A 26,449-nucleotide genomic window follows, 5' to 3' on the forward strand; every position below is an offset into this window, starting at 1 on the left:
CTCTCTCTCCCTCTCTCCCCCTCTCTCTCCAATCCTAAACTTGAAATTCAATCAAGACCAAATCAAATATTTAATTTACAATTAGACTAAGTGAGCGATGTTAGTGTAGTGTAAAGTGAAAGGATGTTACACTTAGATGTTATAATCATATGCCTAAATCCAACTTCACTTAAAATGCTTTTAAGAAGTTTCCTCATAAATAATTTGGGTAAAGATGTGTTATTCTTGGTGTAAATGTACACCCCCGCCATGGTGGTGAAAGTGAGACAATGATGCAGAGGGAAGAGCATACTATGTAAAGAATAGGGGTGAGGAATCAGTTTGTCTCTGACTCGCTATGAGCCCAGAGAGTCGGAGCAGCTAATGTCCCCATCCATTGACTGCACCACAGTGGACTAGCATTAGCCTAGTGCTTGTTAACCTAAGGCTATAGATTAGGCTAGGCTAAGACAGGGCTACACTCCCCACACTATGCCCAGTATAATATTCTGGTATCATTTTCTGTAGCTATGCTAAGCTAACAAAATGTATTGTTCATTCAGACAAAGAGGATGAGAGAAGAGATGGTTGTTTGAGGGAATCGAGATGCTAGCAGACATTAGTGCAGGGCTGCCTTTTGTTTGTCACTGGAATTTTCTGCACTCTGTGTGTGTGAGTTTGTGTTGAGTGCAAAGCTGTATAAGGCCCAGTATTTGCCTGTGAGGGTGTATTGTGTGTGTGTGCATCAATGACTACAGTGTGTCTGCAACCGTGAGTGTCAACCTAGGAATAAATATTTTGTGTGTTCTGAGAGCTACTGCAGGCCACAGTGTGTACACGTCTGTGTGTGCGTTTGTGTGTGAACGTCTGTGTGCGCGCATCTGTCTGTGTGTGCTTCTTTGTTTGTGTCTCCATATGTATGAGGCTGTCTTTGAGAAGAGACAGAGAGCTAGCGAGCCAGCAGATGATTCCTGTCGCAGTCTCTCCCCCATCCCCTTCATTCCCACAGCATTAAAGTCTCCTATGAGAGAGAAAGTCATCCCCCACAGAGGAGACAAATGCAAAACCATTGAGGCCCTGTTAAGAAACTGGAATCTACATAATCCTATCTTTACTGTGACAACAGGAGATTCGTTACAAACATAAAAACCGAGAAAACAGATGATTTGTGTACTCAAAATTGTGACTGTAGGCTGTTTTGGTATGATATCTTGAGCTAAGAATGCTGCTAGTGTTTTGACAACTCTATGATGGCGGCGGAAGTAAGGAGCTTGACTTCGGAGTTGTTTTTTTGTATTCTTATACGTGTTTTTCTTCATGTTCTTTAAGGCTTTTAAGTGTCCTTGTTTTTCAGTGTAATCGTGAGAAGCCCCTCAGGCTGCTTCACCTCTGATGCCAGCATGTGGTCTGCCTGCAATCTGAGAGGAATTCAACCTCTACTGGCTCACAGAATGTTTGCATGGGCAGAGATAAGGACATTCAGTGCATTCCTCTCAGACTGCAGGACGAGAGAGAGGGAGAGAAAGAAAGAAAGAAAGAAAGAAAGAAAGAAAGAAAGAAAGAAAGAAAGAAAGAAAGAAAGAAAGAAAGAAAGAAAGAAAGAAAGAAAGAAAGAAAGAAAGAAAGAAAGAAAGAAAGAAAGAAAGAAAGAAAGAAAGAAAGAAAGAAGATGAAAAGAGGGGGGGTGCAAATCAGAGCCTACCAAGACACGAACCTTCACATTGAGAAATCGATAGCATGCATACACACGCATGCTTGGATGGACACACAACCACACACAGCAAATCGCTATTTTCTTTGATCCCAGACTGAAGGCACAACATGTCTGCAAACTAACGACGGAGCAACAACAACAACATCCTCGATCACAATTTAACAGCACTTACTGTGCTTGTTAATTACTGTAATCCCCGGAAGAAAAATCATATCAAATAAAAAAAATATTTGTCACATGCTACGAATATAAGGGGTGTAGACTTTACCGTAAAACGCTTGCTTATGAGCCCTTCCCAACGATGCAGAGTTAAAAAAAAGATTGGAAAAATGTAAATAGTAACACAATCAAAAGCACACTCCATTAATGACGCGCTTCCATTGCAGTTAGCTTGACAGTGTCTTTATTGAAGTCTATACCTCTCAACCGAGGTCCAAGGGCAGAAACAAAATCTTTGAGTCTAAAGGATAACTGCAATACTGAATGGACATAGTGTATGTGTGTATGATGCAATATAGAGTCTGGACCATCTGTGTAGCAGATATAGACTCTAGCGTCCTGATGTGGTGGTGACACAGTGGGGTGCAATGTGAGCTTTCAGGCAAGCATCTGCACATGCTTCCGATAAGTCTCAGCATGTGTGTTTGTGAATGGATGTGTGAATTTATAAATCACAAGTAACTGGGTCATGGAATATTTATTGGTGGTCACTGGTCAGTCACCAAAGAAATTTGTTAGCCTTCTCCCATGCACAAACATTTAAGTGCACTGAGGACTGTTGACGATAAATGACAAATTCACAAAATAAATGTTATTTTCTTCTCTGCTTTTTATCCCATTTCCAGGTTGACTTTCAGTGCAGTACAGTCAGCTAAAACTTTTGAATTTAGCAAAAATAATAATTTAAATATGTGTTTTTTAAGCTTCCATGCAGTCTTTTTAATTACACTTTTAAATCATCACTGTATGACTAATTGTCACGCCCTGACCTTAGAGATCCTTTTATGTCTCTATTTTGGTTGGTCAGGGCGTGAGTTGGGGTGGGCATTCTATGTTCTTTTTTCTATGTTTGGTATTTCTTTGTTTCGGCCGGGTATGGCTCTCAATCAGGGACAGCTGTATATCGTTGTTGCTGATTGGGAGCCATACTTAGGCAGCCTGTTTTCCTTTGGGTTTTGTCAGTGGTTATTTTCTGTTTAGTCATTTGTTACCTGACAGAACTGTTTGGATGTTGTCTTTTGTTTATTTTGTAAAGTGTTCTCTTTTCCCATTAAATTACAAAGATGAGAACTAACCACACTGCGCCTTGGTCTACTCCATTCAACAGCCGTTACACTAATAAACAACTGTGAGTGTTTATTTCATGAAAAATTATTTAACGAGTCCGACGCGAAGAATATACTGCTTTCTAAGGGAACAGGCCCAAATCCCTGTCATTTGCGTGAAGAAAAGATGAGGAAAAATGGGGCGGAGGTCGGGCCTGCGAATTCTGAGAATTCGTAGGCGAGTGAGTAAACCCCCACTGCCATCCGTTTTATTGGCCAATGTGCAATCATTGGAAAATAAAATCGATAACCTACGATCAAGATTATCCTACCAACGGGACATTAAAAACTGTAATATCTAATGTTTCACCGAGTCGTGGCTGAACGACGACACGGATAATACAGAGCTGGTGGGATTTTCCATGCACCGGCAGGACAGAGAAGTTACGTCTGGTAAGACGAGGGGTGGGGGTGTGTGTCTATTTGTCAATAACAGCTGGTGGCGATGTCTAATTTAAAGAAGTATTGAGGTATTGCTCGCCTGAGGTAGAGTACCTTATGATAAGCTGTAGACCACACTATCTACCAAGAGAGTTCATATCTATATTATTCGTAGCCGTCTATTTACCACCACAAACCGATGCTGTCACTAAGACCGCACTCAATGAGCTGTATACGGTCATAAGCAAACAAGAAAATGCTCATCCAGAAGTGGCGCTCCTGGTGGCCGGGGACTTCAATGCAGGCAAATTTAAATCCGTTTTACCTAATTTCTACCAGCATGTCACATGTGCAACCAGAGGGAAAAAAACTCTAGACCACCTTTACTCCACACAGAGAGATGCATACAAAGCTCTCCCCCGCCCTCCATTTGGCAAATCTGCCCATAATTCCATCCTCCTGATTCCTGCTTACAAGCAAAAACTAAAGCAGGAAGTACCAGTGACTTGCTCAATATGGAAGTGGTCAGATGACGCGGATGCTATGCTACAGGACTGTTTTGCTAACACAGACTGGAATATGTTCTGGGATTCATCCAATGACATTGAGGTGTATACCACCTCAGTCATCGGCTTCATCAATAAGTGCAACGACGACGTCGTCCCCACAGTGACCGTACGTACATATCCCAACCAGAAGCCATGGATTACAGGCAACATCTGCATCGAGCTAAAGGCTTGACACTAATCCGGACGCTTATAAGAAATCCCGCTATGCCCTCAGACGAACCATCAAACAAGCAAAGCGTCAATACAGGATTAAGATTAAATCCTACTACACCGGCTCTGATGCTAGTCGGATGTGGCAGGGCTTGCAAACTATTACGGACTACAAAGGGAAACCCAGACGCTAGCTGCCCAGTGACGCGAGCCTACCAGATGAACTAAATGCCTTTTATGCTCGCTTTGAGGCAAGCAACACTCAAGCATGCATCAGAGCACCAGCTGTTATGGATGACTGTGTGATAACGCTCTCGGTAGCTGATGTAAATTCTTTAAACAGGGCAACATTCAGAGAGCATCCTGACCAGCTGCACCATCGAGAGCATCCTGACCGGTTGCATCACCGCCTGGTATGGCAACTGCTTGGCATCTGACCGTTAGGTGCTACAGAGGGTAGTGCGTACGGACCAGTACATAACTGGGGCCAAGCTTCCTGCCATCCAGGACCCATATACTAGGCGGTGTCAGAGGAAAGCCCCAAAAATTGTCAGACTCCAGTCACCCAAGTCACCTGTTTTCTCTGCTACCACACGGCAAGCGGTAACGGAGCGCCAAGTCTAGGACCAAAAGGCTCCTTAACAGCTTCTACCCCCAAGCCATAAGACTGCTGAACAATTAATCAAATGGTCACCTGACTATTTACATTGACACTAACCTGTACCCCCGCACATTGACTCGGTACCGGTATCCCCTGTATATAGCCTCATTATTGTTAATTTATTGTGTTACTTTTTATTATTTTTTACTTTAGTTTATTTGATAAATCTTTTCTTAACTCTTTCTTGAATTGCCCTGTTGGTTAAGGGCTTGTAAGTAAGCATTTCACGGTAAGATCTATACTGTATTCGGCGCATGTGACGAATGAAGTTTGATTAGATTTTTGGATTTGATTAAAGATAAAAAAATGTATAATGTATTTCTCTGAGTCTCCTTTATCCATTAAAATGCTCATTCGAATCGTGTGGGCAGATAGGATCATCTAGACTAGTCTACAGCCTAACGTCAAAGCTTCAAAGTGGGAGGATACATATGCAAATAAAAATATGAATGGTCATTGGTCAGAATAATCAGATCGCAGGGTTTTTTCTGGATCAAAAACTTAGGTGGTGGGCGTGCAATGGGTATAGGATTTTAGAGAACATTTTAGAGGCCCCATCTTGGTGGGTTAGACATTTTTATATATTTAAGCCAATTTCCTGCAATTCTACACATTTCTCCATGGAGCTAATCGAAATTGTTTCAATTTTAAAGCAAATTTCCTGTAATTCTACACATTTTGCCATGGAGCTGAAAGAAAATGTTACCGTTTTAAAGCTAATTTCCTGCAATGCTATGCATTTTGCCATGGCTAATGCTTTGTTCTTTTGTTCAAACATAACAAAATCAATACTGTTAAATTCATTGTTATAGGAATTTTCAGTTCTCCCTGACTCTAGCTTTTATTGTGGTGATTGTTAGTTCTCAGATTATATTATAAAAAATATATAGGTCCATTATCTTTTCTACATATTTTACATCTTGTTTTAGTCAGTTAAGTTTACACTAGTGTTGAGCCTTTAGCTCGATGCAGATGTTGCCTGTAATCCATAGCTTCTGGTTGGGATATGTACGTACGGTCACTGTGGGGACGACGTCGTCGATGCACTTATTGATGAAGCCGATGACTGAGGTGGTATACACCTCAATGTCATTGAATGAATCCCAGAACATATTCCAGTCTGTGTTAGCAAAACAGTCCTGTAGCATAGCGTCCGCGTCATCTGACCACTTCCATATTGAGCAAGTCACTGGTACTTCCTGCTTTAGTTTTTGCTTGTAAGCAGGAATCAGGAGGGATTTTTCTGCCATTGAAATCTTTGGTCGGGCTAGTTTGAGCCTTTAGCTCTTTCCAGCCCGACCAAGGATTTCAATGGCAGATAATATCACAATCTGATCCAGGGATTTATGTCAAAACTCTATCCCACCTGAACAGGCTGAAATTCCAGGTAAATAAACCTCATAGTGTGGAAATATATATATATTTTTAAACAAGGAAATCATGTTTTTGACTGCACTGCCCCTTTAAGTATTTTGTATATGTGTATTGGATAGAAAGAGAGAGAGATGAAATGTAGGAGAGAGAGAGTGCTGAAAGAGCAGTGGACCGGATTCGAACCCATGCTGACAGCGATACATCGTACATGTGCACCCTTTTAACCTGCAATGCCAATTTGATCGAGATATGGTTTACGAGATAGCCTAATTAACAGAACTTTGCAATTAACACTAATTTCATTAACTGTGCCTTGCTTTTTCTGCCTCAGTGCTCTAAGTGCTCCCTCATATGAGAAAACATATGAGGGAGAACATAGAGTACTGAGCAGAAAAAGCAAGGCAATGGTATGGAATAGTATATTTAAAAAGGTAACACTAGTAATTCATTTCCCAAATGTAGTCATTTACTGTTTAAGTACTGACACTTATTACTTAATTACCATGTGGCTACAAAACAGTATCCTAGGTATTTATCTGGTTATGTTATAGTCCAAAAACATTAACCAGAAAGTGTAACAAATGTAATGTTAAAGTTGAACTTAGGGGAGGGAAAACTGATCTCATATCAGTTTTGAAGGGCGGAGGTAACCGGAGCATTTGCAGTGGTGGTAGTGTGTGTGTGTGTGTGTGTGTGTGTGTGTGTGTGTGTGTGTGTGCGTGCATTCATGAGAGACTACAACATGTTGTAGTTTTCCAGTGCAGGAGCAGCTAGGTAGGGCGTGAGGAGTTAAGAGGAAGCTTATCAGACATCTCTCTCATTGGTCATGGATTGATGGAGCTGTATAAACTGTGCCACCTGGAGATGCATGACTCACTAGTGCAGTACAGTTAACTCTTGGAGTGCCACAGTGTATGGGTAGGGCAGAGAGTGCATAAAGTTGTATAATAAAATCAAAGACTACTGCAAAAACTATGAGAATATAAAGGTTCCGAACTTTTGTGAAACATCACATTTGTGAAAAATATATGGCAAATGGTAATCAAACTTGGATGGTGTTCAGAGATCGATGCGAGGGGTTGAGTGGAGCTGAAGGGTGGGACTAAAAATAACTAGATAATTTATGTAAAATATACTGTATCCGTAAAATGTATATAGGTTCAGAACATTTGTGAAACAGCACAGTTGAAAAATAAACTCAGCAAAAAAAGAAACGTCCCTTTTTCAGAACCCTGTCTTTCAAAGATTATTCGTAAAAATACAAGTAACTTCACAGACCTTCATTGTAACGAGTTTAAACACTGTTTCCCATGCTTGTGCGCAATAGGCTGAGAGAGGCTGGACTGAGGGCTTGTTGTATGGGGGATTGGAAATGATGCAGACAATTACATTGATAGAAGCCACACTCTATCTGCAATATTAAAGCTGATCTACCCCCTAAAGAAATATTATTTTTAAAAAAAGAGTATTCTCAGAGTAAGGTAAATGAAGAATATGGAATGTTTAAGTACTGCTCTAATGAGTCAAACACACACCCACACGACCTTACGCGAGACAGTGGGCACAACAGTGGGATCCATAGCCTTGGTGGTGAGACGGAGACAGCTGATGGCGTCAGTAATTACTGCCGCATCAGGGTGTGTGTGTGACTGTGTGTTGCTGAGTTGTAAGCCAGCACTGCTGAATCATGGCTCCTCAAACGGTGGGGCAGACAACAACCAACGTCTCCTGGACTGGAGTTGTCAGCCTCTCCTCTCCTGGCCAACTGAGGCTTTCTCCGTCCCCGTCCCCATCCCCTCCCCCTACTGTTTATACAGCAGCTACACATCAGTTCCTCTTCTCTCTTCACTAGGCTGGATTCACACTCCTTGATCTCTCTCTCGCTCTCTTTCTCTTGCACTTGCTCAGTCTGCCATCTCTCACTTTCTCTCTCTCTCTCCTTCTTTAGTTCTCCCTCCCTTTCCCTGCATCAACGTCTTGTCCTCCATGCCAATTTCTCTACTTTACTCCACCCCTCCCTCTCTCTCTCTCCGTTCTCGCTCTCTCTGCATTAACCCCTTTTGCCTTCCCTGCCAATTCCTCTCTAGACTTTTCTTCATCTCTCTCTTGCCCTCTCGCTCTCTTTCTCATTTGCTTTTAGGAAGAATCTGGTGCAAAGTGGGGCTTGGTTTCAAGGTTCAGACTTCTGACTAGATAAGAGCTATTCAAACTGCAGGAAGGGGCTTTGCAACTGATAATACTGCACAGCAGCACTACAGCACTGAAAAAACCGTGCAAGTGTGTGTGTGTGTCCGCCACTCTGTGGAGATGACATCACAAGGCCACATGTCATTAAGGTCAGGGGAGCAGAGCAGCAGCGCAGACTGTGTTGATACCAAAACAGCACGGAGACATAACAACAGGGACGCAACAGGAGATAAGCCACATCCTGGCTTGCGCTCCCCTGATCCAGACTAGTCATACACATAGGCTATGTGTACTTTTATATGTTTATGGGAAACTGTCCCAAACTGTCATAAAACACAATAGATGTCAGGCTAGTAGAGTAGGCTAAAGGGGAATCCCGTTGTCATTCTCTCTATAGGTGTAATGAAATGAGAGAGAGGGGGAGACAAAGGGACAAAAGGGCTACTCTGCCATTGTGGATTAGGCAAACACGTGTGTGTGTGTGTGTGTGGTGTGTGTGTGTGTGTGTGTGTGTGTGTGTGTGACGGTAACCAGAGAGCGCGTGCGAGAGCACGTAATTATATAACACAACCATTGTGTGCCTGCGTGAATGTATATTGAGAGTGTATGAGTGTGTGATGTGTTGTGTGTGTCAAGAGAGTGGCAGGAAAAGGGTTGGTTCGCCAGCTGGAGGGAGGATGGAGGGACTCTTGACACAGGCGGACAGGGGTGAGGGGGGTCGGAGAAAGGGGGGGGGTGTAGTGTCAGGTTTCCTTCCCAGTCTCCTTCCCCCACAGCTGGGGTCAGATGGGTCACCAGCGAGCCCCCCCTTCCCTCTCCTATTTCAGAGGCCCAGCAAGCAGGAAGTGTTAACCTTACCCCCTCCTCCTCCTCTCGCTCCTTCACCACTTCCCCTTTAGCTGCGAGCCCTGTCCCTCGGGAAGGCTGGAGTTGTAAAAGGAGCAGCAGTGCTGGGATCCCCTTCGCCTCCCACACGCACACACACATACAGTGCATTCGGAAAGTATTCAGACCCCTTGACTTTTTCCACATTTTGTTACGTTACAACCTTATTCTAAAATTGATTACATAGATTTTTTCCCTCATCAATCTACACACAATACCCCATAATGACAAAGCAAAAACAGGTTATTAGAAATGTTTGCGAATGAAATATGAAATATTTACATAAGTAATCAAACCCTTTACTCAGTACTTTGTTAAAGCACCTTCGGCAGCGATTACAGCCTTGAGTCTTCTTGGGTATGACGCTACAAGCTTGGCACCCTGTATTTGGGGAGTTTCTCCCATTCTTCTCTGGAGATCCTCTCAGGCTCTGTGAGGTTAGATGGGGAGCGTCGCTGCACAGCTATTTTCAGGTCTCTACAGAGATGTTCGATCGGGTTCAAGTCCGGGCTCTGGCTGGGCCACTCAAGGACATTGAGAAACTTGTCCCAAAGCCATTCCTGCGTTGTCTTGGCTGTGTGCTTAGGGTCGTTGCCGTGTTGGAAGGTGAACCTTGGCCCAGTCTGAGGTCCTGAGCGCTCTGGAGCAGGTTTTCATCAATGATCTCTCTATACTTTGCTCCATTCATCTTTCCCTCGATCCTGACTAGTCTCCCAGTCCATGCCGCTGAAAAACATCCCCGCAGCATGATACTTCCACCACCATGCTTCACCGTAGGGATGGTTCCAGGTTTCCTCCAGACGTGACACTTGGCATTCAGACCAGAGAATCTTCTTTCTCATGGTAAGAGTCCTTCAGGTGCCTTTTGGCAAACTCCAAGCGGGCTGTTATGTGCCTTATACTGAGCAGTGTCTTCCGGCTGGCCACTACCATAAAGGGCTGATTGGTGGAGTGCTGTAGAGATGGTTGTCCTTCTGGAAGGTTGTCCCATCTCTACAGAGGAACTCAAGAGCTCTGTTAGAGTGACCATCGAGTTCTTGGTCAACTCCCTGACCAAGGCCCTTCTCCCCTGATTGCTCAGTTTGGCCGGGCTGCTAATTCTAGAAAGAGTTTTGGTGGTTACAAACTTCTTCAATTTAAGAATGATGGAGTCCACTGTGTTCTTGGGGACCTTCAATGCTGCAGACACCTTTTGGTACCCTTCCCCAGATCTGTGCCTCGACACAATCCTGTCTCAGAGCTCTATGGACAAATCTTTCGACCTCATGGCTTGGTTTTTGCTCTGACATGCACTGTCAACTGGGAGACCTTATAAAGACAGGTGTGTGCCTTTCCAAATCATGTCCAAACAATTGCATTTACCACAGGTGGACTCCAAGTTGTAGAAACATCTCAAGGATAATCAATGGAAACAGGATACACCTGAGCTCAATTTCGACTGGCATAGCAAAGGGTCTGAATACTTACAGTTGAAGTCAGAAGTTTACATACACCTTAGCCAAATACATTTAAACTCAGTTTTTCACAATTCCTGACATTTAATCCGAGTAAAGGTTCCCTGTCTTAGGTCAGTTAGGATCACCACTTTATTTTAAGAATGTGAAATGTCAGAATAATAGTAGAGAGAATTATTTACTTCAGCTTTTATTTCTTTCATCACATTCCCAGTGGGTCAGAAGTTTACATACACTCAATTAGTATTCGGTATCATTGCCTTTAAATTGTTTAACTTGGGTCAAACATTTTGGGTAGCCTTCTACAAGCTTCCCACAATAAGTTGGGCGAATTTTGGCCCATTCCTCCTGACAGAGCTGGTGTAACTGAGTCAGGTTTGTAGGCCTCCTTGCTCGCACAAGCTTTTTCAGTTCTGCCCACAAAACTTCTATAGGATTGCGGTCAGGGCTGTGTGATGGCCACTCCAATACCTTGACTTTGTTGTCTTAAGCCATTTTGCCACAACTTTGGAAGTATGCTTGGGGTCATTGTCCATTTGGAAGACTCATTTGCGACCAAGCTTTAACATCCTGACTGTCTTGAGATGTAGCTTCAATATATCCACATAAATTTACTTCCTCATGATGTCATCTATTTTGTGAAGTGCACCAGTCCCTTCTGCAGCAAAGCAGCCCCACAACATGATGCTGCCACCCCCGTGCTTCACGGTTGGGATGGTGTTCTTCGGCTTGCAAGCCTCCCCCTTTATCCTCCAAACATAACGATGGTCATTATGGCCAAACAGTTCTATTTTTGTTTTATCAGACCAGAGGACATTTTTCCAAAAAGTACATTCTGTGTCCCCATGTGCAGTTGCAAACAGTAGTCTGGCTTTTTTATGGAGGTTTTGGAGCAGTGGCTTCTTCCTTGCTGAGCGGCTTTTCAGGTTATGTCGATATAGGTCTCGTTTTACTGTGGGTATAGATACTTTTGTATCTGTTTCCTCCAGCATCTTCACAAGATTCTTTGCTGTTGTTCTGGGATTGATTTGCACTTTTCGCACCAAAGTACATTCATCTCTAGGAGACAGAATGCGTCTCCTTCCTGAGCGGTATGACGGCTGCGTGGTCCCATGGTGTTCATACTTGCGTACTATTGTTTGTACAGATGAACGTGGTACTTTCAGGCGTTTGGAAATTGCTCCCAAGGATGAACCAGACTTGTGGAGGTCCACAATTTCTTTTCTGAGGTCTTGGCTGATTTCTTTTGATTTTCCCATGATGTCAACCAAAGAGGCACTGAATTTGAAGGTAGGCCTTGAAATACATCCACATGTACACCTCCAATTGACTCAAACGATGTCAATTAGCCTATCAGAAGCTTCTAAAGCCATGACATAATTTTCTGGAATTGTCCATGCTGTTTAAAGGCACAGTCAACTTAGTGTATGTAAACTTCTGACCCACTGGAATTGTGATAGAGTGAAATAATCTGTCTGTAAACAATTGTTGGAAAAATGACTTGTGTCATGCACAAAGTAGATGTCCTAACCGACTAGCCAAAACTATAGTTTGTTAACAAGACATTTGTGGAGTGGTTGAAAAACGAGTTTTAATAACTCCAACCTAGGTGTATGTAAACTTCTGACTTCAACTGTATGTAAATAAGGAACGTGTTAAAAAAATTTTACACATTTGCTAACATTTTTAAAAACCTGTTTTCGCTTAGTCATTATGGGGTACTGTGTGTAGATTGATGAGTTAGAATAAGGCTGTAACGTAACAAAATTTGGAAAAAGGGATGGGGTCTGAATACTTTACACACTCCAGTCCACCCATTAATGCTAGAAGCCCCCTCACTAGATCATCTGCTCTCTTGCTCCCCATCCCAGACCACCACACACTCCCACAGAGTGGCATGTCTACCCCGGCACATCAAACCCAACACTCACAAGCTCTCAAACTGCCCCGGACACTCAACAGAGCGTGCATTACTGTATCTCCCATTATATCTGATGGTACTCAGAAACAATCAGTTTTCATTCACATGGTACTGTTTAGCGCAACGCTAAAAAAAACACATATGCTGCGAAACATTTCCAGACATTTTTTACCTCCCTCTGCTCCCCTATTTTGAGCCAAAATAGATTCCTGGATTCCTCCTTTGTTTCTCTGACATTTGAGCTTCTGGTACATTTAAAAGTCTGGGAGCTGTACAGCTTTGGGGGTGGACGGGGGGGGGTGGAGTATTTAAGGATCTCCTTTTTCTGTACCCCCCCCACCTGCTTGATTGGAGATTTATTAATGGTCAATCAAAAGCCTGGAGGCCAACGTAAGACATTAACCCATTCTCTCTCTCACACACACACGCCCCTCCTCCAACCTAAGGTCCGTCCCCCTACATTATGTCCCTGCCCTTTCCTGAACGCAGTCTCGTGCGCATGCCAGTCCCTCCCCAGCTCTTAGGTAACTCAACTTCTGTAGAGAACACATCTGTCTGGCTGATCCTGAGTCAGGATCGGTGGCTCTGTGCTGTTTGACTATAGGCAGGAGTTGAAATTCAAGGACTGATTCTACATCAGATCTTAGAGCCAGACTCTCAGCTAATGCTTTGTAAACCTTTGACATCTGCTGTTCTGTGGTCCAGGGGAAGAGTGGGATAGTAACTGACTGATTTGGGACTGAACTGTCCCGTTAAGTGATCCAATGTCAGGCCGAGTGTGGTATCGGCTGTTCTTAGATCAGTTTGTCTGAAGTGCTGACTGATAAGGGGTTCAGTTTGTATCATGGAACAGGCTGATCTCAGGTCAGGCCTAGTGTGTGTGCTAGTGTGTTTGTCTCTGGCTGACGCACGACAGGCTGGAGAGGGCAGGGGGGGCATCCGGTTTCAGTCCTGCCTCGGGAACACCTCGCTGTGTGGTGTGTGTGTGATGCAGAAAGGCCTTATAAGGCATGGAGCGGGAGAGGGACAAGGGAGAGAAAGCCCCACACACCACAGCCAGACTGCCTGTTCTAGAGATCAAATCAATGAATCTCCCTCTAGCTTTCATTCTCTCCCACTCACTCGCTTCCATCTCTCTTGACATCTATCATAGAATCCATTACTCCTTACATCTCATACCCCCTCCCCCACTTCCACCTCTTCCCTCCATCAATCCATATATACTTCTATCATTAGCCTAGACTCTTCACTCATTTACAGTGCATTCGGAAAGTATTCAGACCCCTTGACTTCTTGTTACATCACAGCCTTATTCTAAAATGGATTAAATCTGTGGTTTTTCTCTCATCAATCTACACACAATATCCCATAATGACAATGCAAAAACAGGTTTTAGAAATTTTTGCAAATGTATTAAAATTAAAAAACAGGAAAACCTTATTTGCATAAATATTCAGACACTCGAAAATAAGCTCAGGTGTTTCCATTGATCATCCTTGAAATGTTTCTACAACTTGATTGGAGTCCACCTGTTGTAAATTCAGCTGATGGACATGATTTGGAAAGGTACACATCTGTCTATATAAAGGTCCCACAGTTGACAGGTCATGTCCGAGCAAAAACCAAGCCATGAGGTCAAAGGAATCGTCCGTAGAGCTCCGAGAAAGGATTGTATCGAGGCACAGATCTGGGGAAGGGTACCAAAAAAAGTCTGCAGCATTGAAGGTCCCCAAGAACACAGTGGCCTCCATCATTCTTAAACTGAAGAAGTTCAGAACCACCAAGACTCTTCCTGAGCAATCGGGGGAGAAGGGCCTTTTGGTCAGGGAGGTGCCCAAGAACTCAATGGTCATTCTGACAAAGCTCCAGAGTTCCTCTGTGGAAATGGGAGAAGCTTCCAGAATGACAACTATCTCTGCAGCACTCCACCAATTAGGCCTTTATAGTGGACCAGACAGAAGGCACTCCTCAGTAAAAAGGCACCACAGCCCACTTGGAGTTTGCCAAAAGGCAATCTAAAGGACTCCCAGACCATGAGAAACAAGATTCTCTGGTCTGATGAAACCAGAGAATCTTGGCTTGAATGCCAAGCATCATGTCTGGAGGAAACCTGGAACCATCGCTACGGTGAAGCACGGTGGTGGCGGCATCATGCTGTGGGGATGGGAGACTAGTCAGGATCGAGGGAAGGATGAACGGAGCAAAGTACAGAGAGCTCCTTGATGAAAACCTGCTCCAGAGTGCTCAGGACCTCAGATTGGAGCGAAGGTTCAGCTTCCAACCGGACAACAGCCCTAAGCACACAGCCAAGACAATGCAGGAGTGGTTTCGGGGTAAGTCTCAATGTCCTTGAGTGGCCCAACCAGAGCCCAGACTTGAACCCGATCGAACATCTCTAGAGAGACCTGAAAATAGCTGTGAAGTGACACTCCCCATTCAACCTGACAGAGCTTGAGAGGATCTCCAGTGAAAAATATGAGAAACTCCCCAAATACAGGTGTGCCAAGCTTGTAGCGTCCTACCCAAGAAGACACAAGGCTGTAATCGCTGCAAAGGTGCTTCAACAAAGTACAGAGTAAAGGGTATGAATACTTATGTAAATGTGATATTTCAGTAAAAAAAATACTACATTTGAAAAAAATCTAAAAACCTGTTTTTGCTTTGTCATTATGGGCAGGGTTGGGTCGGTTGCTTTCTAAATGTTATCTGTTACAGTTACTAGTTACCTGTCCAAAATTGTAATCAGCAATGTAACTTTTGGATTTCCCAAACTCAGTAACGTAATCCAATTACATTCTGTTACTTTTAGATTACTTTCCCCTTAAGAGGCATTAGAAGAAGACACAAATGTATGTTACCAACTGAACGACATCTATTGCAGGATAAATCAATGTTAAAGTTTACATAGCTGACCATAATATGGATGTTAAATTTTACTTTATGGGTTGGTTATGTAGGCTTCTTCTAACCCATCACTTTCTACTACATATAATAATATGATTCAATTATATCTTTACATTAAAAAAAACAAAGTATATCAGAATTCCAGTCATTCCAATAAATGTTATACCCCTTGATCTTCAAGAATAGGACTTGGAAATATGGAAGTATGTATTAGCCAAATTGTTTCACCTGAGCATAACGCCAAAACTAAGGACTTATTAGCCAGCCCTACTCTGTTGATTAGGATTTTGTTGTCATGGAGGACTGATTGGGATCATTGTTTCAAGTTGAAAAATAAATTCTGCTCTCAAGCAATGGCATTCTTTGAGCACTACTGAAAAGTGTGATTTACATGTGAAAAGTGATTGCCATATGCCGCATTTGCTAAAGGCCTATTGTTGACCTTTTTGTTGGTGACACTTTGATATCTTGATAATATGCAGCTGTTTAAAGGGCAAATCCACAGATGAAACAATAACAAAATGGTCGCCCGGCCTCTGTTTTGGTAAAAAGCTGAGGGATGGGCCTGGAGAAATGTAACCACTCTCAGATTAATAGACAGAGCTTTGGATGCAAGGACAGACCATCCATTATATAAAAATAATTGTTTGTTATTACTGTAAAACAAGCTTATATTTTGGGTTCTTATGGAGTGTGACAGTTAAACTAAACTCATGTGGCATTTATAAGTTATATTCTTCAAGAATCAATAGAGATATATATATATATATATAAATAAAGTGTATAAATCCAAAAATTGATGTAGCAACTACAGATTGCCCCTTTATGTCTATCAAAAGTGTACAAGTTTGAGCATGTGTCCATTAAACATATGGATTTATTTATTTTTATCAGAATGAATTAGATTGAGCAATAATTGAGCACTTTTATTCCATAGGCTTGGATTAAAAGTAATCCTCGAAGTAATCATCAAGTTTTTCAAAAGTATCCGTAATCTGTTTACAATATTTTTGCTTGTAACGTAACGGATTACAGTTAACGTTTTTTGTAATCCGTTACTCCCCAACTCTGATTATGGGGTATTGTGTGTAGATTGATGAGGGGGGAAAAAAAACAATTTAATCCATTTTAGAATAAGGCTATAATGTAACAAAATGTGGAAGAAATCAATGGGTCTGAATACTTTCCAAATGCACTGTCCCTCTCCTTGTATCCTTCCACTTCCCCCTCCTTCTCCATTCCTAATTTCTTCGCTCTCTACGCCTCGCTCTACTCCTGTTCGCTGCACACGGCCTCACTTCAAGGTTGGATGGATCGAGTGGTGCTCTCCACAGCTCCTGGGATTTATTAGGAAAACAACTCGTCCTCTCGACTCTGAGCACGCCACACACACACACACACACACACTTTCCGCAGACAGACACATTCGAGTCGAGACGTTTCGGAGTGCCGCGCCGTAAAAACTAAATGGCTCCTTTGTTGCTGAGAAGAAGAAAATATGCCTAATATCCCGCTACACTCAAGTCTTCGTGGATTTGCCATGCATAAAATGTTGTATCTCGGTAATAAGAAATTATGCTTTCCCCCTTCTTAAAGGGATAGAACCATGCCCTCCTCTCTCTTTGGTTGTGATGTTGGCGCGAGGTAAAGGTGTCTTTTCCATACCATGTTAAAACGACAACAATGCTTTTATTTGCATTTCTGCAGAGAGCTGCTGAGGGCACCCAGTTAATGCACCACATCAGTAGATGAACCAGAGAAGCAGGGGATGAGCGGAGAGAGGGAAGGGGGGATTGGAAAGAGGGAGAGATGGTTCAGTGCCAGCACAGGAAGTCCTGACTGGGCAACAGCTATTTCCTGTGTACTGTGCTGCACGTAAGAAGGGCTCGAGGTAGAAGTTGTGCCTAAGTATAGATCTAGGATCAGCTTTCCCAATCCCATCCCTAACCATATCCATCAGGAGGTAAAAAAGGAAACTGACTTTGGATCAGTACTCAGGGCTCCCGAGTGGCACAGCGGTCTAAAGCACTGCATCTCAGTGCAAGAGGCGTGACTACAGTCCCTGGTTAGATTCCAGGCTGCATCACATCCGGCTGTGATAGGGAGTCCCATAGGGCAGCGCACAATTGGCCCAGCGTCGTCCTGGTTTGGCCGGGGTAGGCCGTCATTGTAAATAAGAATTTGTTTTTAACTTACTTGCCTAGTTAAATAAAGGTTCAATAAAATATATATTTTTTTTTCATTACAGGCAACTTCATTATAGACCATAAGGGAGCCTTTAGGTAGGAACTACATTTAACCACAGATCTAGGATCAGATTACCCCTACCCCCAATCGTAACCCTAACCATTAGACGGATGCCAAAATATCTAATCTTGTGTACGTGGTTAGCAACTTCGGGGCAACAAATTATACACCACATGGGGAGGTTTGTGTGATTGCGATGCACCCTACCTTGATGTCAAAGTTGCAGTCGAAGCGCTTGATGAGCACGATGAAGGCACCAGTGAGGTTGTCCCGAATAGGGGGCGGGTCAATGGGTTCGCAGGCATTTTCGGGCCGTGCACCAATCAAAAAGCCCTGTGGGTGTGACATCACAGTACAGTTAGAGCATCAGTTATGTGACTTATCACTCAATTGTACAACACCCACAAAACAGGTCAAGTAAAAAAAGAGTGTGGGAGTAGGAGCAAAAAGTAGAATCATCACCACAAACAGAGGAAATGTGGTGGTGTGCATATTCATAGTTGCTCTCCTCAACAGAAACTGGATCCTAAATAAAAATTCGCTGGAAGGTCAAACATCTAAAATTAAATCCATTGGAATCTAGGGAGAAATGGTGAATCTGCAGGCTGGTGAGACACTGAACAAAGAGAACAGAAATAAGAATTCAGAAATAGGCTAAAGAATTCAAAATGGCTACAACTACAACAATACAGAGCCAGAATTATGTTTAAATTAAGAAACATAATGCTTTATTCAAACCCTCCCTTGCCACGAGATTAGTAAGGTAATGTCCCAAATGGCACCCAATTCCCTATTTAGTCCATTACTTTTGACCAGGGCCCACAGGGTCAAAAGTAGTGCACGAGATAGGGAGCCATTTGGGACTGAGCTAAGACTGATCAAATCCACGGTAAAATCCACAGATGAAAAAAACCCAATCAAGAGATCATATCTTGGCATTGAATTCTTCTGGTCGCCCAAGATGTCCTGTGCTGCAGGACGAGAGAGACAGAGAGGAGAGAGAGAGAGAGAGAGAGAGAGAGAGAGAGAGCAAAAGGGAAAGAGAGACAGGGTAGGATCAGCCCAAAAGCCAAAGACAGCTCAGAGTTTGGCTGGTACTGTTTGAGATAGCTAACCATATTGGCACCTAAAGTACTTGTGTTAGAATGCTATTTTCAACAGAATATTGGTGCCAACATGGACTGTGGAGTCCACACAGAGCACTGCATTAATGAAACCTAGCAGGTCCTACAGCTCTGGGAGTCTGGGACCTGCCTCGGGCATGACTCGGCCTATCAGAACACAGCCAAAGTGGCAGGCCCAAGGCCGAAGCCAATCACCTGCAGGCCAGCTGAGAATGACAGAGATACTGTCCAATAACAAGTATACATCCTGAATTTGAGGGCCTGCTGCTGTCCAATGACTGAGGTTCTGTTCAAGTGTTTCCATGTAGGGAGAGGTGTCCCGAGGTGTCTTCAGTGAGTGAAACGTTCATAACATTGCAGACAGAAATGTAATAAATAGAGCTGACATAATTCATTAGATCCACATTAACCGATAACCGTGTTATGTGGGGATATGTTGATTTTATCATATTTGTCCCGTTTCCATGCACTATTAAATCCAGTGTAATGCGTTTTCATATCCTATCAGGTGCAGATGGTAGTCAGATTGTAGTCAGGGGTGGCAGGCTAGTCAGAGATAGAGATGAGGTCTATGTCCCAAATGGCACCATATTCCCTTTATAGTTCACAACTTTTTTTTGGAGCCCTATGGGGCCTGGTCAAAAGTAGTGCACTATGTAGGCAATCGGGTGCCACTCAGGACACAAACAAGGTGTAAATTGCTGCGGGATTTGGTGGGGGTGGACCCATGACTCGGCAGCTACAGTCAGCTGTGAAAGTGATGAGTTCATTTTAGTGAAGGAGCTAGAGTTCGCTCTCTGGAGCACTGCCAGTACAGAGCGCTTCAAAAAGGACCCAGCCTTCCCGGATCGTCAGCCCTTTTTGTTTTTGTGTGAACACAGTGCACGTTGATATGCACACAATGCTGAGACTGGTAGGTGTCCCTCAAGAGGAGGAACATTAGAAAGACTTGTGTGTGTGGGTGTGTGTAAGCGTGTGTCTAAATGGTACCTACACACCTATTGCATGCTGCCATTCTCTCCAAATGACAGGGATGGAAAATGAAACAGTAAAATGTATAAAACATTCCATCACTTTTCAATAGGACGGATAGAAACTCCAAAAGCTTTTGTCGTTACATTCTTGATCTCATACAAAGAGATGGTGAAGAACTGGCACTGGAAGCTGTTGTCTACTTTATCTGGACTCCTGTTTTCAAAAGGAAAACAGACTCGAAATCTCCCTGGATACCTTCCGCAAAGCCTGCTATGACAATGACGCTGTCTCACATTTTCACGGGGTTCAAAACAAGCTACAATAGCTCCCCCTGTTGGCAATGGACCCACAAAGAAACCCAGAGGGAAATCCCTAACCACAACCGTACAGAGCATTGTATAATTGAGGAGGAATTCAATAAAACACCTTCAAGTTCAACAACCAACTGTTAGTTCCAGATTTTGAATCCGGGGCCAATGTTGTTGAATCATTCCCTAAACATATAGACCTAGAAGAAGAACCATTTCAAAAACCCATTTCCGGAGGTGGGTTTTCGCTTTAGCGTAGTGATTCAGTGTTCAGTGACTTTCCACTCTAGAGGAGAGCATGACTAGATCATGCAACCGATTAAGCCTTTACCCCTCTCCTAAACCACCACCAACACCTCCTGCTCCTCCTCCTCCTCCTCCTCCAGGGGTGCTGTAGTATGGCTGCCCTCTGCTGCCCTCTGTTTTCTTCACAGATCTCTACCTAATCCATGTGGGAAATGTCACAAATACAGAGCATAACACAGATTTTCCCTGGTATCGACAGAAGAAAACACAGGAATAATTAATTTGCCTCCAGCTTGTGCTAAGATTAAAACAAATGAATCAAACGTCAGAATAATAGAGCAGGTTTCATAGACACACTGCACACAAAGGTGTAGCAGCTCAACTGTTTCAACTGTACTGAACAATGTCTAGGCCCCTTCAATCCCATGATGTCATATGTTACAATTAAACTACCAAGAACATAACAACTAAGTATGACACACAACAATAATCTCACAAGTAAGGTTCATTTTAGACAGCACAAAAAAATGGTATTTAGGCTAGTAGAGCCAAACATATCTCATCTAGGAAATCAAGTAGTCTTGGCACCCAGAACCAAATCAGATTGCATAAATTGAAACTAGTTCAGTGGAGTTTGCTCTCTCCCTCCCTGCAGAAGGGAGAAAGCTGGAAAAAAACGGCTCATGTGACTTCTGATGTACACTATATGACCAAAAGTATGTGGACACCACCTCGTTGAACATCTCATTCCAAAATCATGGGCATTAATTTGGAGTTTGTACCCCCTTTGCTGCTATAACAGCCTCTTCTCTTCTGGGAAGGCTTTCCACTAAATGTTTAAACATTGCTTCCTTTCAGCCACAAGAGCATTAGTGAGGTCGGACACTGGTGTTGGGAGATTAGGTCTGGCTCGCAGTCGGCGTTCCAATTCATCCCAAAGGTGTTCGATGGGGTTGTCGTCAGGGCTCTGTGTAGGCCAGTAAAGTTCTTCCACACCGATTTCGACAAACCATTTCTGTATGGACCTCGCCTTGTGCTGTACCATTCATATTTCCCTTCAACTGAACTAAGGGGCCTAGCCCAAAATGTGAAAAACAGCCCCAGACCATTATTCCTCCTCCACCAAACTTTACAGTTGGCACTATGCATTGGGGTATAGTTCTCCTGGCATCCACCAAACCCAGATTCGTCCGTCGGACTGCCAGATGTTGAAGAGTGATTAATCACTCCAGAGAACGCGTTTCCACTGCTCCAGAGTCCAATGGCGGCGAGCTTTACACCACTCCAGCCAACGCTTGGCATTGAGCATGGTGATCTTAGGCTTGCTCGGCCATGAAGATCCCGACGAACAGTTCTTGTGCTGACGTTGCTTCCAGAGGCAGTTTGGAACACGGAAGTAAGTGTTGCAACCGGGGACAGATGATTTTTACGCGCTACGCGCTTCAGCACTCAGCGGTCCCGTTCTGTGAGCTTGTGTGGCATACCACTTTGCGTCTGAGCCGTTGTTGCTCCTAGACGTTTCCACTTCACAATAACAGCACTTACAGTTGACCCGTGCAGCTCTAGCAGGGCAGAAATTTGATGAAGTGACTTGTTAATAATAATGGGGCAGGAGGGGATGCCTACTGTGCTAATTTCTTAGTTTTTTCACATTGTTTATAACTTTTTATTTTATACATAAAGTTGCTGCTACCATCTCTTATGACCGAAAAGAGCTTCTGGACATCATAACAGTGATTACTCACCTTGAACTGAACAAAGATTCTTTCTTTAACGAGTCCGACGTGAAGGATGTACTGCTTTCCGGAGAACAGGCCCAATCCCTGTCATTAGCGTGAAGAAAAGGCAGAGATAACAAAGGAGAATGTCGGGGTGCCTTGTTAGAATTTGTAAGCGAGTAAGTAAATCGCCTTTACCATGGCTTCTATTGGCCAAAGTGCAATCACTGGAAAACAAACTCGATGATCTACGGTCGAGACTATCCTAAGTCGTGGCTGAACGACGACACGGATAATATACAGTTGGCTGGGTTTTCTGTGAATCGGCAGGACAGAACAGCTATGTCTGGTAAGATGAGGGATGCTGCTGTCTGTCTTTGTCAATAACAGCTGGTGTGCGATGTCTAATATTAAGGAGGTCTCAAGTTATTGCTCGCCTGAGGTAGAGTACGTCATGATAAGCTGTATCCCACACTATTTACCAAGAGAGTTCTAAACTATATTATTCGTTGCTGTCTATTTACCACCACAAACTGATGCTGTCACTAAGACCGCAGACAACGAGCTATAATGTCATAAGCAAACAAGAAAATGCTCATCCAGAAGCGGCGGTCCTAGTGGCCAGAGACTTTAATGCAGGCAAACTTAAATCAGTTTTACATCATTTCTACCAGCATGTCACATGTGCAACCAGAGGATAAATAAAACCTAGACCACCTTTAATCCACACACAGAGACGCATACAAAGCTCTCCCTCACCCTCCATTTGGCAAATCTGACTATAATTCTATCCTCTTGATTACTGCTCACAAGCAAAAACTAAAGCAGCAAGCACCAGTGACTCGCACAATAAGGAAGTCAGTTGATGCGGATGCTACGCTACAGGACTGTTTTGCTAGCACCTACTGGAATATGTTCCATGATTCATCCAATGGCATTGAGGAGTATACCACCTCAGTCACCGGCTTCATCAACACGTGCATTGACGACGTCGTCCCCACAGTGACCGTACGTACATATCCCAACCAGAAGCCATGGATTACAAGCAATATTCGGACCGCGCTAAAGGCTAGAGCTGCCATTTTCAAGGAGCCGGGACACTAATCTGGACGCTTATATGAAATCCTGCTATGCCCTCAAACAAACCATAAAAACAGGCAAAGCGTCGATACAGGACTAAGATTGAATCCTACTACACTGGCTCTGATGCTCTTTGGATGTGGCAGGGCTTGAAAACTATTACAGACTACAAAGGGAAACCCAGCTGCAAGCTTCCCAGTGACGCGAGCCCACAAGATGAGCTAAATGCCTTTTATGCCTGCTTCGAGGCAAGCAACACTGAAGCATGCATGAGAGCACCAGCTGTTCCGGACGACTGTGTGATCACGCTCTCTATAGCCGATGTGAGCAAGACCTTTAAAGAGGTGCGGACCAACTGGCAACTGTCTTCACTGACATTTTCAACCTCTCCCTGACAGAGTCTGTAATACCCATGTTTCAAGCAGACCACCATAGTCCCTGTGCCCAAGAATGCGAAGGTAATCTGCCTAAATGACTACCGCCCAGTAGCACTCACGTTGGTAACCATGAAGTGATTTGACAGGCTGGTCATGGCTCACATCAACACCATCATCCCGGAAACTCTAGACCCACTCCAATTCGCATACCCCAACAGATCCACAGATGATGCAATCTCAATTGCACTCCACACTGCCCTTTCCCACCTAGATAAAAGGAACACCTATGTGAGAATGCAGTTCAGTGACTACAGCTCAGCGTTCAACACCATAGTGCCCACAAAGCTCATCAATAAGCTAAGGACCCTGGGACTAAACACCTCCCTCTGCAGCTGGATCTTGGACTTCCTTACGGGCCACCCCCAGGTGGTAAGGGTTGGCAACAACACATCTGCCACGCTGATCCTCAACAATGGGGCCCCTCAGGAGTGAGTGCTTAGTCCCCTCCTGTACTCCCTGTTCACCCACAACTGCGTGGCCAAGCACGACTCCAACACCATCATTAGGTTTGTTGACGATACAACAGTGGTAGGCCTGATCACCGACAACAATGAGACAGCCTATAGGGAGGAGGTCAGAGACCTGGCAGTGTGGTGCCAGGTCAACAACCTCTCCCTCAATGTGAGCAAGACAAAGGAGTTGATCGTGGACTACAGGAAAAGGATGGCTGAACAGGCCCCCATTAACATTGACGGAGCTGTAGTGGAGTGGGTTGAGAGTTTCATATTCCTTGGTGTCCACATCACCAACAAACTATCATGGTCCAAACACACCAAGACAGTTGTGAAGAGGACACGATAACACCTTTGCCCCCCAAGGAGACTGAAAAGATTTGGCATGGATCCCCAGATCCTCAAAAAGTTCCACAGCTGCACCATTGAGAGCATCCTGACTGGTTACATCACCACCTGGTATGGCAAATGCTCGGCATCCGACCGTAAGGTGCTGCAGAGGGTAGTGCGTACGGCCCAATACATCACTGGGGCCAAGGTTCCTGCCATCCAGGACCTATATACTAGGCGGTGTCAGAGGAAGGCCCAAAAAATTGTCAAAGACTCCAGTCACACAAGTCATAGAGAGAACAGTCTGCTACCACATGGCAAGCGGTACTGGAGCGCCAAGTCTAGGTCCAAAAGGCTCCTTAACAGCTTCTACCCCCAAACTATAAGACTGCTGAACAATTAATCAAATGGCCACCCGGACTATTAACATTGAACACCCCCCACCTTTGTTTTTACACTGCTGCCACTCGCTGTTTATTATCTATGCATAGTCACTTTACCCCTACCTACATGTACAAATTACCTTGACTAACCTGTATGCCTGCACATTGACTCGATACCGGTACCCACCTGTATATAGCCTCATTATTGTTATGTAATTTTATTTTAACTTTTTTTGTAGATTTTTTTACTTTTGTTTATTTAGTAAATATTTTCTTAACTCTATTTCTTGAACTGCATTGTTGGTTAGGGGCTTGTAAGTAAGCATTTCACGGTAAGGTCTACACCTGTTGTATTTGGTGCATGTGACAAATACAATTTGATTTGATGGAAATGTGGCATCCTATGACGGTGCAATGTTGAAAGTCACTGAGCTCTTCAGTAAGGCCATTCTACTGCCAATCTTTGTCTATGAAATTGCATAGCTTTGTGCTCGATTTTAAACAGCTGTCAGCAACGGGTGTGGCAGAAATGGCCAAATCCTCTAATTTGAAGGTGTGTCCATATACTTTTGTAAATATAGTGTATCTGGATTCAGGCCTCGCTCTGCTCTGCTGTGAGGAAATGGCTGTTTCTCCTATGTAGTGCACTACTTTAGACCAGAGCCTTATGGGCCCTGGTCAAAAGTAGTGCACTACATAGGGAATAGGGTGTCATTTGGGACGTATCCTGGGAGTGCCAGCACCAGGGCTCTAACACAGTTGCATAGATAGCAGCTACTGGACTGTGCTGAAATGTAAGTCATGCTCCAGGCCAGAATCTGAGTGCATGGGGTTCAGTCTCTAAGTAGGCTACCAAAAAATGTCCTTTTGTAAATGCAAGCACTGGCTCGGACAAAAACAACAAGGGATGAAAATACCCACACACTGACTGAAGCACAGGTAATGTTACAGGAATGTATAATTTTTAACCATGGATTGGTTGTCTAGATTTTGGCAGTAGATCTGTGGACAGGAAATTGGTCAGCATGATCTTGCTCAAACCAGCACAGAATTATTCAAAACGACTTTGTTTATAAGTTATTTGACGAGTTTTCAGAAAAGCAGAGACCACCTAAAATAGTCAGGAGCAATGGGCATTAGTTGACCATTAAAGAGATCTGTCAATATGTACTGGATGACTATGAGAACACAGAGATAGTCAGTCAGTCCGTCTAGATCCGGTTTAGCTCCCAGTCTTTGTCAAGACCTCACCCTCAGCTCCCTCCATGTTTCGCACGGGAAAGACGTGTACATAGCCACAGCCCAACTCCAAAGACGCAGGCCGAATCCAGCTACCGCCCTCCACTTTCCCAGGCCACTCCCCTTCCTGCATCCAGAGCATGGACTAGTCACATATCTGACATGACTGGATAGGAGAAATCAGGGGTTCCAACGCATAGCCTACAGCAATCTATTCGTTTAGATCAGTGATTAGGCTACCCCAAAGTAAACAGGGCCTAATCTAACACCAGTTTTGCTTCCTCAGTTTGGCTTGGTTTTGGTTGGCTTGACCAGTTTTGCTAGGTTTGTATGTACATGTGTCGCATCATAAACTTTCCACAAGAAACGCTGGTTTCGATGTTCAGTCTATATTTAAGAAGAGTGG

General features: G+C 43.8%; 1 protein-coding gene across 4 annotated transcripts in view; it reads right to left on the bottom strand.

Annotated features, from left to right (window-relative positions):
- Positions 1 to 26,449, bottom strand: part of LOC106613488 (E3 ubiquitin-protein ligase RNF13) — a 93,212-nt gene that overhangs the window by 29,467 nt on the left and 37,296 nt on the right. For 2 of the 4 annotated variants that reach the window (XM_082956695.1, XM_082956696.1), the window contains exons 4-5: positions 22,150 to 22,227; positions 17,959 to 18,084 (exon numbers count right to left, since the gene is read on the bottom strand). In XM_082956695.1, coding sequence (XP_082812821.1) covers positions 17,959 to 18,084; positions 22,150 to 22,227 — 204 coding nt within the window. Of the gene's footprint in view, positions 1 to 1,961; positions 2,073 to 17,958; positions 18,085 to 22,149; positions 22,228 to 26,449 lie in introns of those variants that run through there. The other 2 variants (XM_014215770.3, XM_082956697.1) reach the window with 2 other exon arrangements.

This window comes from Salmo salar, chromosome 10 (genome assembly GCF_965601325.2).
Source record: "Salmo salar chromosome 10, fSalSal1, whole genome shotgun sequence".
Classification (NCBI taxonomy): domain Eukaryota; kingdom Metazoa; phylum Chordata; class Actinopteri; order Salmoniformes; family Salmonidae; genus Salmo; species Salmo salar.